The sequence below is a fragment of the Actinia tenebrosa genome, unplaced genomic scaffold (genome assembly GCF_029948245.1).
Source record: "Actinia tenebrosa isolate PJP-AT-01 unplaced genomic scaffold, QUT_ActTen_1.0 PGA_scaffold0__85_contigs__length_37466705, whole genome shotgun sequence".
NCBI lineage: Eukaryota > Metazoa > Cnidaria > Anthozoa > Actiniaria > Actiniidae > Actinia > Actinia tenebrosa.
The window spans coordinates 25,478,057-25,494,670 of NW_028292569.1; the positions used below are offsets into that span (position 1 = coordinate 25,478,057).

The window sequence follows — 16,614 nt, forward strand, 5'->3', positions numbered from 1 at the left end:
TTAAGGATTTGGTGATTCGAGGGATCAAGATAAGTCTTTGTGCTGAGCCCTAGATACACAAAACCCTGGGCCACGCTTCCCAAATGATCACGTACAACGAACGGTTATCAAACGACGCAACGTTATATTCAGATCACCGAGAAATATCTCACCATATAATCATTCACTTTATATAGAATTAACACTAGCTGAAAGTACTAATATAGGCTTTATATGCACATTAACTTTTGTTGAACGCAAATGTCAGTGAACCATAGAAAACAATCCTTTAGATTTGATCGATGTTCCTTTGGGCAGATGGGCAGATCGAAGTCGAAAAGAACTCACAGACCGAACCCTGTCTAACACTTGAATCTTTTAAAGTCAAATAAAATTTAAACCAGAGGGAGCCCTAAAGGAAGGCAAAAACATGTCCCCATAGAAACTGTTTCGTTTCTGTGCTTTTCGTAATTTCGTAATTTTATTGAAGTTTTTGCCCATATTGAAAAAAGCGTTCTTTGCATTCTGCCATCCAGGCGAGTAATGCAGGCAAAATAGATCGACAGGGGAAAAAAAGACGCTCTAACGAAGGTATACACCTATTTAATAAATTCAAAAAAACCTTGTCATCGCCAAAGGCGATAGGCGATAGGTCATTCCTACATGGAAATGGCTTCCTCGACTACAAACAACATTGAATCAGTCTCAACACTAAGGCCCTCCTTCTTGACGAGAATAAGCATTAGAAACAAGTCATTCCAGCTCAGTATTCTTGCAATGACCTATCTCCTATCGCTTTTCGCCTATCTCCTATTGCCGCCTAACGTCTTTGGCGATGACAACTTTTATTGAAATAGGTCGTATTAAATCTGCTACATGTAAGTTTAACGCGTGCACTAAATCTATACATCGGAGCAATAACAAACGTTTTCTACCAAACAGTGCGCATGCAATAATTTACAACATGTTCTTAACAAACCAGGACCCTTGGAATAAACTTCAATATATTTTTAACCAATCATGGTGCTTAGAATAAACTTCAATATATTTTAAACCAATCATGGTGCTTAGAATGAACTTCCATTTATATTTTTGACCAATCAGGACGCTTAGAATAAACTTCAATATATTTTTGACCAATCAGGTCGCTTAGAATAAACTTCCATATATTTTTGACCAATCAGGACGCTTAGAATAATGATCACTCCAATATTTCAATTGCTTCAAGATAAGTAAGACTCGGAAAGACGGATTGGTAATCAACTCATGCCGCGGAGAATTGTGGGGCTGGGTTAGGAATGCTGCTGTATATTCGCAAAGAATAAACGACTTTGACAGAACTATTTACCTTTATTAGTACAATTGTACGGTCTACATGCATAGAATACTGGAATGATAACTACATATACAGTGTTCAGTGAAAATGTAATAGACTTTCAAGGAATGTTTACAAACAGTTCACTAAAATACTGCGCTTCTAATCGAGGTCCTTTTCTCGCCCAAACTTACCCATCAAGTTCTCTTTCGCTGCTTTTAGAGTTACGATTCTGAAATACCTTTCCTGGTAGTTCTTGTAAAAGATGCCCATAGATAATTGAATTAGCTACGAGTAGGATGCAAACTAGTTTATCTTCTAACCAAACATTTACAAATAAAAACGATTTTGTACAAGAAGGAAGACAAGAGACTTGATGCTCAAAAGGCTTCCCCTCTTAAGTAATCAGAATGCATGAATACTATTAACCAATGAATATAAAGGAATACTATCATCATCCAATCGAAAAGCACAAATAATATTCTCAATTTCGACCGATTAAAATGCACGAATATCACCAACCAATCAAATTACGCGATTATAATACATTATCAACCAATTACAATACACAAATATAATACTAATGACAAATCAAGATAAAGTTTACCATCAACCAATCAAAATTTACGAATGCTATCAACCAATCAAGATACTCGAATACTATCAATCAACCAATCAAATGCTCAATACTATCAGCCAATCAATTTAAACGAATTTTACCAACCTATTTTGTCAACCAATCAAAAACAATGAACGTGGAAGCCATTTTGAGAGTCCGAATTCCTTTTGGTACAAAATCTGCTTAAGTTACAATTTCCAAATTTGGGATACTTCGTCTTGACAAACTTGAATAATTATGAGAAATATCTTGAAAATATTTAATAAAAATTATATTTTAGCGTCGCTCTACGAGGAATACAGAATAAGAAATATATTATACGCCTAAGCACCAAACAAATAAAAATATCATTTCTTTTAACGTATATCCTAAGCAAGAGTTCATTCATCGAAATTTTTAAATACACCTCATAGAAAGGTTAATAGTTTCGAATATCGAAGTACAAGCGAGCTTATTATGATTCTAACTGAAAGAATGCTTATGAACGAATTATCAACACAATTACAATTTCTGATATACTCTTATTTGTTTTATTATGAGTAAAGCAACCTCGGATTTTTTATATATATATTCTTAGATATTAGATAGTTAATTTAACGTTTACAAAGCCTTGGAACAGGTATAAAAATCATTGGATCAGTACTGAATACGAAGGTCATAAAAACACACAGGCAACCCATCAACCTCTTGAAATAAAGTTCATTCATTCACTCACTCTCAGTCGATCTTTGTTTAGTCAAAAAGAAAAAGGGGAAAGAGAAGAAAAAAATAAAATAAAATAAAAAGATAAGGGAAAAAAGAAAGATAACTCGACCAAAAGACTAGAGGTTGGGTTGCCTGTGCTTAGACTCGATCGTGGCCTTTGCTACAACACGTTGGAAAATGTTTCACAAAAAGTTACGATTTTGGTGTAATAAATGACCAAACTCCATCAAATCATTTACACTTTGTATAACTTCATCTCCAATGTGTTATTTTGTCTATAGTAACATCAGTACTGACCTAATGAAAGAAATGTTATTCACACTGAAACACTACGCACCTAAGACAACAAGATCCTTGGAAAATCGGTATTCACTCCTCAAAAGATGAAAAATAAACAAGAACACTGATAACATTGAACGAAACTCAAGGAATAACTAGTCTCTCTTCAATGACGTCTTTGTAGCTTTATCTTTAATAATTTTGAATACAAAGTTCTTTATGAGAAAATATAATTTCAAAATTCCGAATATAGCTATTGCTTACTATCAATCACGTGACTTTTTGGAGTTGACTGGGGGGCAAACAAGCGTTTGACTGGGGGGCAACTAGCGGATGCTAAGTCAAAACATATTAAAAAAAGTCCTCAAACTATTGTATTTGACTATTTTCACGACATCAAACCAGAAAACAAGAGATCAAAACAACCTCCAGGATTCTACAAGCCATCAAAAGAGCTATTACCGGAAGTGACGTCTATTGATAGCAACCTATTAGAAAGTACTACGAAGGTAATGACTCGGTTATGAATAGTTTTCTACTAATTTAAGTTTAAAAAGCAAAAAAGCAAACAAAAAAGACCGTAATTTTAGAAGAGCTTTTTACTTTGGACACCGTTTTCCCTTAGTATATTTTTCGATCCAGAATAAGTTTAACTTATTTTACTTTGAGACGACGTTACTCTATTAAAACATGCTTACGAATGCTAAGAAAGAAATATTACTCAAGGCAAACGCATGCGTCTGAAATATAAAACATAAAAGAAAAAAATATTTCTAAGAATTTATAGAAGTGGAAATCAAAACTTTACTTCTTTTTATTAAATATCTCTCAGATTTTCCAAGGATTCAAGGACATTAAGTTACGAGAAACCTTAACAGCAGTTAGCACTGAGACTGCGTGTTATCCCCTCGAAAATATTATTTTCAATTTGACTCTGATCCAAGTTATGCATCTCCTCAAATGTTACTGGTAAATGAAAAAAATAATACTCAAGGGAATAACACGTGGTGTGGAAAAACGGAAGTCTATTCCTAATGAAAGTAGAATGCATTTTTGATCAAAGTGCACTAGATATAACGATAGAAATAAGATCCTTATTCCAGATATTAATATTTCATACGCTGACTTCTATATTATTTTTGTTATTGCAGTAACGATACACTACTTATGGGCATTCAAAAATAAGTTAACACATTGGATTAAAAAGTTTTTTTTCTTGTTATTTGGCATTTTCGCATGTGAAATGTCTCTGTTAAAGAAAGTGGTCATGGTATACCTGTATGTTGATCACCAGAGTAGGGCCTGGGGAAAGCAGTTTGGGTCCTTTCCGATAGAGAAACCAGTTCTCTTGTTTTATGTCTTTGACAAACTTTCCTCTGCTAAGCAGTTTTTGCTTTTTTTAAAATCTTTTCTTCTCCTTACAGTAAAGAAATGAATTTCCTTATGTAGATGTAACCTTATCCCAGTCTCCTAGCTTTCCATTAAGGCACAGGAATCCCAGAGCTACCATATATTTTACATATCACATGCTTGGCTTTTTACTGTACAATCTGTACAAACGCTTCATTTGATATGATGGGATGTAGAGTTAATTGTTCGTTCGTACTCTTGGAGTACTAAAATGTTAATTCTTCTATTCTTGGATTCCCTGGTTTTATTGGAAACCATACGACCTAAAATAAGAATAAATGAAAGTAAAGAAGTGGGAAGTGCAAGAGAATGAACTTTGTTCTCCTTTTATTACTGCTGAAGGCTGAAGTGTCAGTCAAAACGTCTGTAAAAAAACGCCAAGTCAAAGAAAAAACATCGTAATTTACGGAACCTGACTGTGATACAAAGATTAAAAAAAGAGTACCATGTTTTTGAGTTTTGCCATGTTCCCTGTTTCAGACCATGTTTCATTCTCTAGAGAATAAGATTCTTTGTTTGAGTGATACTTATATTCATGTCTTCTCATGTGCAACCGTTAAACAATGAGATGATACTCTAGGGAATGATACATGTTATGAAATGGGAATACATTATGCTCAAGTTAAAGAGATCTATTCTTGTGTTGTTGGAACACTTACCCTGCCAATCTATCCATGCGAAATTGATCTTCCGTAGCCTGATCTGCTACTTCTGAATCCCCATGACCTGATAGCATCTGTAAACTTTCCATATCCAACTGCCCTAGCTCTTCACTATAAAGATCACTGGGATTGCCACCTCCAACATTAGCCATTGCAGAACTAAGCTCCCGCGCAAAGTCAAGTCTTTGAGATTCCTCATCTTCGCTTGTTATAATTAAATCTGGCAGTCTGTTGCCAGGCTGGCCAAAGTTGTTGGGAGATTGCATGCCCTGTTGCGGCATGGACTGGAACTGCATTCTCTGTTGCAGTCCACCACCAATGTAAGCAAGATTCATTCCAAATGGATCCTGTTGCATCTGCTGTTGCAGTGAGTTGTTTATTTGCTGTTGTTTAAAGGAAAAGTCACTTGCCAATGGCGATAAGGGCGGGTTAGGAAGATTCTTCAAAAGTGGTGACATTGACGTTGATGCAGTAGGCGACATAATTGGCGATGAAACCGTCGTATTGTGTGACACAAACTGATTTGATGCATCTGAGGTACTAGTAGGGGACTGTTGATATGGTTGGAACTGTTGTAGCCGCAGTTCTAATGGTGACATATTTGGGTCCATATAAGGCATCTGAGGGGGGAATGGCTGCTTATCCACGACAGGTGAGTGTGTATGTCTTCTGACATGTCTTGGTGACGTTTGGTAATGAGGCGGAGAAGCAGCCTGGTTCATCTGGTTATCGTCGACATCAATTGGGGTCGGTAATGGTGATGGAATATGAAGGTTGGTCAAATCTGGCAAGGAGCCAGTGTTCGCCATTTGTGGAGTGCTGACTGGAGAAACTTGTTCTGTTTGATACATTCTAGAAGAACTAGAATACAATTACAAAAAGATTTTTTTTTAAATTGGGGGGCGAAAAACAAAACAAAAAGAGTATTTCCAAATATACAGAATCTCTCCCATGGAGGAGGATTATTCCCTTGTAAAATATATTTCTCCTTCATGGAGATGATATGCATATTTTTTCAAACTATACAATGATAGCAGTGTTAAACAATGGTTGACAACACATCAAAATTATAGATCAACAGAATACTGCACCATTAGAACTCGGAACAAAGTCCTATAAACAGTTATTTTATAAATGTCATATAGAAATGATATATAGCAATACTTACTTAATTCCAGGTACTTCACAAGACCGAGGTCTACTCTGAGGACTCCCAGCCTGTAAAAGAGCAACAAAGCTCTAGACGACATATAACTAAATTAACAACTAGCTGGAACCATCAAGATGTGCCCTGGGTGCTTCGTTCTTATTAAAGCCTTGATATATGCAAAAAATAAGGCTATTGAGAACTCAATAGGTCATAAACAAACTAGAAGAATGTATTGATCAAGCTAGTTTTCAGAGTTTATGCTTTTCATACTGAAAACATCTCGGGCATTTCGCATTCATTTTACTTTAGAATAATTATTATTGGTATGCACCTTTCGTTGATGAATATCCAGGGATAGAGAATGAGCAGATGCAACAGAATTTGCAGTAATAAAGTACTATTATCAATATTATGTATTTAATATTTGACATTTTAAGAGAGGAGACACAGTCAAATCCAGAGCCTCTGGAATCTGATGACAACAAATTCCAAGCTAGAGGAGTGTTTTTGTGATTTCTAGATTTTCTTTGTCTTTTAAGATGACAGGTATATTACCTTTCCTACCCCCTGGTAGGTGCACAGGAGACATTGCTACTAATTAAGTACAATGTAATTATGTTATAATCTATATGCACAGGAAAGAAAACCAGATTCCCAAATTGGGAATTTGTTGGGAATTTCCTTGAATTCCCAACGAATTCCCATCCAATTCCCAGAGAGAACGAAATTGGGAACATGGCACTGATTCCCAATGTTAGTTTGTTGGGAATTTTGTTTTTCTATTGGGTATTAGAAGGAAATTCCCTACAATAAATCCCAACGTTGGTGTTTGGATTTGGAATTCAAGGAAATTCCCAACAATTCCCAATTTGGGAATCTGGTTTTTTTTTCTGTGATGTTCTGGGTAACTGTCCTCAAACCTATGACTTTTATAATTCACTTATTCACAAGATGTGAGCTATAAAGCACTGATTTGCATCTGATCTGGGATCTAGACTTGTTCCTTGTTTAGACTAGAAACAGCTAATATTTCAGTGTAAGCTCATAATATGATAACCACTTCCTGAATACGAAGATAAGTGTCTGTAGAACAGTTTATGTAGCATAAACAATATTCCAAATGGAAAAATATCTCTACATGAGATATAGCATAATATGGATATTCATAAAATTCATTTCAAGAATGCAACTAAGATGTATATATTTCTTTATACATCTTGTGTAAAAAACTCAACAAAAGAACATTAAGAGTAGACTGTTTGATCAAAAGCCACAAAGAATTGGATGTAGACAGGACAAAGATGCAAAATAATTGTTGCATGCATAAAAAATAAATGTCTCAACAATGGCAGACAGGCATGTTTTTTTTTGGTAATATAAGGTAGACTAAATTTTGAATATAAAAAATTTCTCTTGGTAAGATATCCAAAATAATAATTATAGCATAATATTTAGAAACAAAACTTTCCAAACTACAGGAAGAAAATTGCTAAGACAAAATAATCTTATTATATATAGTGATAATATGTATGTTACGGAAATGAACTGGAAGCTGTATGGCTGGGAGAACAAATGTGAATGGAAATCCCATTTCATTTTCATTACTTACCAAGATATTATTTATTGAAGTCATCTTTGTTTATATGAAAACAAATTTCAAGCAATGAAATGTTAAAAACTTACCCTTTTAAAATCATTTATTTTGTTCATATCCATATCTGTGAAAGCAAAAGTATTGATTATTATAGCAAAACATAAAACGGGAGAGAGGGAAATCTTTAAAAAATAATGCTGTCATCATATATACCTTTAATTTGGCCTCCCATTACAGTCTGGTGGAGAGAAGAATCAGAAATCGCCCTGCAAAAGAAAGAACAAATCCATTGTCCTACAGTTTTTAACTAATTTTTTGGCAAATAAATATTAAACACTTCCTCAAAATATGTCATGAATATTGTAGTTACAATTACTTTGTAAAAAAATTTTTATTATTTAAAAGTGTAAACAAAAGATTAGTTATCTTTGTTTTGATACAAGGAAATGAAAACTATAAAGAAAACACATGATAAGCAAGAATATTATAACATCTCAGGGTTAATATTATTAAGAAAGGGTTACTAAAACTGAATATATTCCTCGAAACCCCAATGGAAGGTTCAAGGTTCGAGTTTGCTGTTGGTCAGACTTAGCCTAATTTTATGAAAAGTATTCATGTATTCCAGTAAAGTTCCGTGAAATTTTGAAGTGTTTGTATTGTTGAAGTTGTGCATTTTTTACCATTTGTATTTGTGAATTAAAAGTTTTAAGCAATTTGTGAATATTGTGACACTGATGAGGCTAACCCTGAGTAAGTCTGTAATTAAGGAACACTGCAGTATTATACAAATTGGAAAATGGTCTATTAAGAGTGACTTTTACAAAGGCTACTCAGAGAAAATTTGACAAGACTCAATTCTTGCTGCCAGTCATGGAACTTGTTTTATTTCTGTCAAACCTAAACAACCACCAATTGATATCTCCAAGCATAATATTCAATTGACATCTGCATTGACAAATGAAACCTTAGTCAAAATTACATCCAATCAGCTAAGCTTAAGTCAGGGCTTTAAATAACTGCCAGGCATAGGCCAATATCCGCCCAGAATTGGAACCTTTCTGGTTAAATCTTTGCCTTGCCGGTCATTTTGACCAGTAATGTTTTGCCAGAAATTAGGTATGACTGAGCTAAAACTAATTTCGCCATGACTGGCTGCAGCTTACTGGCTGTTATAATAATAATAATAATAATAATAATATTTATTTATAAAGCGCAAATACAAATCTGTTCTAAGCGCTAGTAAACAAACGACAAAGACAACGACAAAATAAAATAATTTACAAAGAATATGCTAATTTGAAGAGATAAGTTTTAAGTTCAGTTTTGAATGAGGCAAGACTTGATGCATTTCGGAGAGATATTGGAAGTGAGTTCCAGAGTTCAGGAGCAGCCACAGAGAAGGAGCGATGACCATAAGATTTAAGATTATAAGAATGTGCTGATAGAAGAACTTGTGATGCAGAACGAAGATTACGGTTCGGTTTATACACTGAAATGAGTTCCCGGATATAGATAGGAGATTGGCCATGAAGAGCTTTAAAAGTAAGTAATAGGATTTTATATTTGATTCTAGATTCAATTGGTAGCCAATGCAGATTAACGAGGATAGGTGTAATGTGGTCATGTTTATGGGAAAGAGTGATTATTCTGGCAGCAGCATTCTGTACAGATTGTAGTTTATCTAAGAGTTTGTTTGGTAAGCCAAAGAGCAGAGAGTTACAGTTGTCGAGTTTGGAGGATATGAACGCGTGGACGAGAGTTTCAGTTGTTTTCAAAGAGATGTATTTTCTTATTTTAGCAATGTTTCTGAGATGATAAAAAGAAGACTTGCAAATATTATTCACATGACGAACCAAAGTAAGATGCGTATCAAATATGACACCAATGTTCCGAGCATGCATTGAGGGCATTATCACATCAGAACCAAATTGAAGAGAAGGAAGAGTTAACTGTGGGCTGTGCTTTGAAGAAAATAACAGGAATTCAGTTTTGCCTTTATTTAGTTTCAATTTATTTGTAGTCATCCAAGCATCAATATCAGATAGACAGTTTTCAATCAGATTCATGGAATCATTAAGGGACAAATCATCATTACAGGAGAAAGGAATATATAATTGAGTGTCATCAGCATAAAGGTGGAAAGACATTCTGTGTATTCGGAGGATATCAGCTACTGGAGAAGTATAAAGGAGATACAACAAAGGACCAAGTACAGAACCTTGAGGTACGCCACAATCAAGTTGAAGGGCTTCAGAAGAAAAATCATCAATGGAAACAAATTGAAAGCGATCAGTGAGGTAGGACTTAAACCATTGAAGAGCTATGCCAGAAATGCCAAATTTTGTATGGAGACGATCTAGAAGAATTTGATGATCAACTGTGTCAAATGCAGCAGATAGGTCCAAGAGTAGCATGGCAACACAAGAACGATTGTCAATGGAGTGGAGGATATCATTTTGTACTCGAAGAAGAGCAGTTTCACAGTTATAGCCCTGTAAGTGATACCAAAACTTAATCCAATGATTCATTGTTTCAGTGTTGGATATGTAAGTTAGTCGTGCCCTGACTTAGATCAGCCCATTAAAGGCTGTGTTAGGGTATCAATAAAATTTGAAGGCTTTTTGAAATGATGCTAGCCTAATTACCAAAGTACTTTCAGCTCAGTAATACCTTGTTTAATGCTACTGATCAAAATAATTGGCAAGGCAAAGATTTAATTCACCTTTTCGGCGCTAGCCCTCGCGTGGTATAAATTGTGTTGGATTGTGTTACAGTCACCAAGAAGTTCAGACATCGTTCTTGGATTTCGGTACAAATGTACTGACTTTAAATGAACTATTTACTTGGTTTGTTTAGTTAGTTCTCTAAATACAAGTAAAATATCATTTTTCTAGCTTGATTGAAACTTTTCTTACTGCTGTTAAGGGAGCTAACTAAAGAAATCTATCTAAATTTTCTCTCTAAACTCAGTGAATTTGTATGGGAATCCGAGAACGATGACCATAACACAATCCTACAAAGTGTTTATGACGTGATGGCTATTGCCGAAAAGGTAAAGTGGACAAGTTCAAATTCTGTCCAGGCATCGTCTGATGACTTGCCATTATTTTAAGCCCTGTAACTGTTTTTCCTTCCACGTTGTTGTGTGATTGCTATAATCTATTGAGTACTATACTTGCTACTGCTATAATCCATTGAGTATTATACTTGTTATATAGAAATAGCATTTATCTAAAGTTTTATACAGCGTAGCTTATAGATGATAGCAACTAAGAATTCAGATACATTTTCTAAAAGTTCACAAGATATTTTTCTGTTTTTGGAGAACAAACACAAACTAAATCCCAAGCCCAGAGAAGGAAGTTCTTTCATTGAGACTGATATGAAGCTGAAAAGCTCTGCATGAGCAGTTTACAGTGTTTAAACAAACAAATATCCCACAATCAAGCATTATCAGGTACCCATTATCTGATAAGCATCTGAAATTGATCTCAATTTAATCTTGACAATAAGCTGTTATCAACAATAAGAATAGTGAAAACAAATATCTTGAGCTTCTCTTGTGAACATCTAATACATATAATTGAAATCTAAACTAGAGCTGGACAACTTCCTTGATGGAGGCAAGATCAGGAAGTGAGCTATTTTAGATTTTACAAGATTTTTTAAAAATCAAGTTTCATGCTATATATGGTACAATTCTTTTCGCTGTTTTTTTTAGGAGCATATATATTGTACTTGTCATACAGCAAGATGCAATGGTTTTGGAAATATCGAACCGACATTAATGACATATAACACAACATTCAGGCTGAAGAAAAACTGAAATGAGAATGAATGAAATAGAAAAGGACCTTTGGAAGAAAGAAACAAAAAATGCAAAAATTGGGTCTCCGAACCTGAAAATGAACTCAAATTTCTCAAATATTAATCACTTCAAAAGATGACTAAAACTGGTGGAAATCAATTTGCAAAGAAAAGTGAAAAAAAAAAAGAAATATTATATTTGCATCATTAAGTGGAAAAGCGAAGAAAAATGGGAAGAAAACTTGGAATATATATAAAATATATGAATGAATTGAATATAAATGAAACTTACATTAGGACAAAAAAGCGAAATGAGAAGCGAAATGAAGGAGTTCAAAAAAAAAAAACTTACCAGCCTAATCCAGGAGTTAGAAGTAGAAAAAAAGTAGACAAATGAGAGAAAAAGTGGAAACTATTTTCACTGTCATTTTAGTAAAAAAAAAAAGGTTAACAAAAGATGTAAACAAGAAGAATATTGTCAGAAAATGTTTCATTTAAAAATATGACTTGGATAACTTAGTAATATATGCAGGTGCCTGATAGATATCTGAAGATTTTAATCTCATTCCCAACAAACAGCTGCTAGATACTCCAGGCAAATACAGTGGAGTTGGAAATATCACCTATATTTAGTTCCAATGCTTTACTTAAAACTCCAATCTGGAGTTATTTTGCAAATACAAAAATAATGTGGAATACTGCTTTTAGAAAACACCAAGGAATTAGTCATTTGGACTTAATTTTCAACGATTATGACAGCTATATTGTTTTAAACTTGGATGATCAGATAGTATCGAGTATTACTCTCTTTAAACTAAAGTAATGTATTTATAACTTAATGCCTTTTAGCCTGGTAATAAATCTCCCCAATTTTTTTTTGGTTCTAAAATAAGAACATCTTTGTAAAGAATTTCTATTGGAATTTTGCAGTTAATGAGTTTTCTGACAGAATATGACATGAGTTTCAAAAATCAGCAGACGTTGTTTCACTTTTATTGTAATATCCAATCTTCCAAAATTCCATTTGAAAAGTATATTGTCCTTAAAAACCTAATACACACACACACAAAAAAAAACCCAAATGTCTTCTATTTTTGACAATAAAAATTAAAAAGATACGATCCTAATTTCATGCACACAGACTGAAGAAGTTATTATTCTTATTGTTGAACGATTCCCTTATTTTACAGATGATTACAACCAAGGTTTAAAATGCAGTAGACAATTAGATGATGTAGATATAAATAGACTACATATTTTCCTACATCTTGGATGTCAAAATTAAAAATACATACCCCTTCACTCTTTTATAAAAGATCGATCACACAACAAGTTTGAATAAGATACATAAAGAAACACGAACGATATTTGTACACCGAGACATTTCGTGGTTCTTGAGTATTATATTTATTAAAATTGCAGTTTGGGATTAAATTGTTTTGACAATATGAAATACAGTTATCTTCGGTGAATAAATTTTTTTGCTGACATTTCTAGGGTAACTGAAGATACACACGTGAAATCGTTGATCAAAGGGAGTAGCATTGATCGATGTAAACATAATAAACAAAGATGGAAAATCTGAAAATAAAAGCTTTTAAAACGCGTCTTATTTTCAACCATATAAGAGAAATAGCTTAGATAAAAGCAATAGAAATAAAATCCTTGACAATTTCCTGTGGACGCTTGTGGACGATTGCAAAGGAATCGAGCGTATTTTATCGCCAAAATATATATAACTCCTATTCCATGACTGACCTTGATCGTAAACAAGAATTTTTAAGAGGGGATATTTAAGAGTTTGAAATGCATAGTTTCGCTCTCCAAGGAATCGAAAGCTGAAGATTAGAAAACGGATAAAATCCGCGAGCCAGGATTAAATGTCGCTGGTTTAAACGAGAGTAAACAATGAAATCTTGGCCTGAAAATGCAACGAGTTTATTCTGTGTTGTGATAACGGACTTAAAGAGTGATGGTCTCGAAGGAATCGTTCATCGCTCTTTCTAGTACCGTATTTCTACTATTTTTCTACTACGGCTCTAGGATTTCAGTTAAGAGGAATCGTAGAGCAATATCATACCTTCTCCAGTTCTGTCCTTGATCCATTTGTGGCGGAGAGAGGTATGGAGGTGCAGCATGGTAGGGAGAAGTATCGATGTATTATCTGTCAAGGAATAAAACTATTCTCCACAAACTTAAAACATTCATAGTACAGTATAATTCTAAAATACGGACATCAAACGTCATTTAGATTGAATCATTCGAGCGCAGAATGAAGGTTGACCATGTGTTTATCAATATGAAATCCGGAGTAAAACTGCTCCAAAATGACAAGCCCTTTCGTTTTGAACGAGCTGTAGGACCTAGTGTTGTTAGAAATCTAGCTTCACTGATGTGCAAAAGAGCTGTGAGTCAAAAGAGTAATGAGTAGAGAGCACAATAACAACACAGCCAAAAGCAGTTGTCAATCTTTAGTTAAATATACACAAGATAAACGTAACACAAGTTAGTGGTACTGAAAGGATATTCCAAAGTTTCGTTTTGGGAAAGGTGTCGTTCTGTTGGCTGTATATCGTCGTTCTCGCATTGGCAGCCTATCAACGAGTCCTGGTCTCTGCATATTGTCCAGATTCATCAAGGCCTTCTGATACAATCAAAAAACAGCGTAAAAAACACTAAGTCTCTCAAGCTGACTCGAGGGAACACGTAACACCAGTTTCACACGTTCGCTTCAAAACAACCAGCAGAGCTCAGCTGAGACCTCCAAAAACCCACCTGAAGATCAATGTGGTTCTGTCCAAAGCCTATGTTCACATTGGGAAGTGATCTATATTGCTGGTGTTGACTGGGAGGAGCTTTCATGGAATTCTAACGAAATAACAGCAAAAATAAGTCAAGACGAAAGCGCCAACCATCATCTCCACTTCTACACCAAACTCAACTTTCTAAACCAACATACAACAAACTCACCCCTAAATCAGACACTTCCTTCATGATTTCCTCAAAGGCTCGAGTCTCCTCGGCCATTTTTGCGTTGTGTATCGCAATCTTTTCCACAAATTTCCTCGGGTGCGCCATCTTGGAAGATTTGGGTCGAGCGTGTTGTCGTCTAGCGGCGTTCCATTTCGGTCGAAGAGGGTCAGCTCTCCGCCAATCACAACACTCCAAATACAATCAAATGTCATCATATATGCAAATTATACCCCAAGATTACTACTTTCTTATTGGCCAAGGCGAATCACGTGAGGGCAGAATTGTGAAAAACGCGGGATATATTTGGATTGAGATTTTTGCTGAACATTTGGATAAAAAGTTTACATAGAAATTATTATGAAATTTTGCTTCGTTAGGGTAAAACAATATGTGGTAATTATGCCCCAAGATTATTAAGATTATTAGCTTCCTATTGGTCGAGAGCAGAAAAGTAAAAAAAAACGTGGGATACGGAGTGAGGTTTTAATGATTTTTTTTAGAAAAAAAAGAAATATGTGAAAAACTTTCAATTTCCCCCTCAAATTTATAGTCTTTATAGAACGATACGATCATTATATATACTCCAATCTACTGAACTCCTATTGGCTAAAACACATCACGTGAGTAGTAGATCATAGAAAACGCAGGACAGTTAATGGCAGGGTACGTTTTTGATGAACATTCGGAATAAGGTTAATGTAAAAAAAAAAAAGAACTTTCAGTACGTTAGGTTAAAATAACAAGAAATAATGCTTTGATAACAGAATGATGAGGAGAAAAAAACGGATCATGATTCGAATTAATAAATTTACTCTTTAAACTGACAGGAACGTTTTGGAGAAGCCTTAAATTTTATTGCGGCCTTGAAACATCCTCTGGGCCGATCCAAGTCAGAGCACAATGTAAAGTAGAGTTACGGGAAGTATACGATAGTATTGGGAAGTTTTTAGTTAATAACTTGAAAGGGGTCGCGAACTACTTGTAAAGTTGAAGCATTGACATGAAAATTACCAAAAACAGCACACAATTAAGAGTATTAAAGAGTACAACGAATAATCTATAAAGCGTATGTCATCACAGGAGTAAAAAACACTAGATATGAAAAAAATAGCAAAGATTAATATTTAGACCAAGACAGTACTCGTTTATATTAATTTGAAATTTATAAAATCAAGTTTTTTCAAAAAAAAAAAAAAAAAAAAAAACTCGTATGAGCGATACACGCATTACTCAGAAAGGTAAAAGTAAGTAAATATGACCAAAATAACAGTTTCTTTGCCCACTGTTGGATGAATAAGTCACGCATAGCTGTCGAGTCTCACTTAAATAAGTGTTCTAAAAATAACGTCATTACTATAAATGACGTCATCGCTATATAATAAAGTGTAGGCGGATATAAAAATATCGTAGCCGTGACGAATGTACGGGAATTAATGATTAATTCGTAAGTTATATTTTTAGCAGTATTGAAAATGAGATTTTCGCATCACATTTACAAATTTTGTTCCCTCAAAATTTAACAGGAGTCTTTTTCATGCTATTCTCAAATCACGCCATAATTTACCTGGGTGGTGAAGATATACTCATTTTATTGTCCATGCTATGAAAAAAAGAAAAAAAAAACTAAAAGTGCTTTCGAAGGAATGAAAATTATTGTATTATTCGGCTCCAATCTCTGCGCGAGTCCACAGCAATCGGAGGGAAAGGTGGGACTGCCCGCAGTCTAGTGAAGAAAAAGAAAACGCGCGCGCGTGCTGTGCTGTGTGCATTCATAAAGCACGTGGGAGTTGGCAGAACACAAACGAAGTGTTAGGTACGCTGAGTGCTTCTGGACACTTCTCGAGTGTTCTGCTAATTCCCAAGTGCTTTATAACGGCACACAGCACAACAAGCAAGTTTTTTATTTCTTTTATGAAATACAAAATACAATAACCGTTATTTTAGATATGAATGACGCAACGGAAAGTGCGCGCGCGTGCAATGTGCTCTCATAAAGCACGCGCTCCAAATCAATCAGAACGCGACATTCATAACAGTTATTTTATAAGAATGAGCATTTTACATTTTTGCTAAGTTCTCTAAAACGTCTTGTATTACTTTATATCACAGCACTATTAC

General features: G+C 34.6%; 1 protein-coding gene across 2 annotated transcripts; it reads right to left on the minus strand.

Moving 5' to 3' along the window:
• Positions 1 to 1,309: 1,309 nt before the first annotated feature.
• On the minus strand, positions 1,310 to 14,650 carry LOC148913934 (uncharacterized). Of its 2 annotated transcripts, none has more exons than XM_089037502.1 (9): positions 14,494 to 14,650; positions 14,299 to 14,391; positions 14,049 to 14,164; positions 13,604 to 13,678; positions 7,927 to 7,979; positions 7,803 to 7,837; positions 6,138 to 6,187; positions 4,967 to 5,830; positions 1,310 to 4,570 (listed from the first exon to the last, which is right to left on the minus strand). In XM_089037502.1, exons 1-9 carry the CDS (start codon positions 14,599 to 14,601, stop codon positions 4,552 to 4,554), a joined length of 1,413 nt encoding a protein of 470 aa, XP_088893628.1. In that variant the 5' UTR covers positions 14,602 to 14,650; the 3' UTR covers positions 1,310 to 4,551. The 2 variants fall into 2 exon arrangements, with proteins under 2 accessions (XP_088893628.1, XP_088893624.1); XM_089037498.1 differs by having other exon boundaries at positions 14,049 to 14,167.
• Between the last annotated feature and the right edge of the window lie 1,964 nt (positions 14,651 to 16,614).

Excerpts from the sequence above, each read along its gene's own strand:
- LOC148913934 (XM_089037498.1), bottom strand. The coding sequence starts at position 14,601 with ATGGCGCACCCGAGGAAATTTGTGGAAAAGATTGCGATACACAACGCA. Across the intron at positions 13,679-14,048 it reads CCAAAACGAAACTTTGGAAT|CGATACTTCTCCCTACCATG; the intron begins ATCCTTTCAGTA and ends CAGATAATACAT. Across the intron at positions 7,980-13,603 it reads CAAGGACAGAACTGGAGAAG|GGCGATTTCTGATTCTTCTC; the intron begins GTATGATATTGC and ends TTTCTTTTGCAG.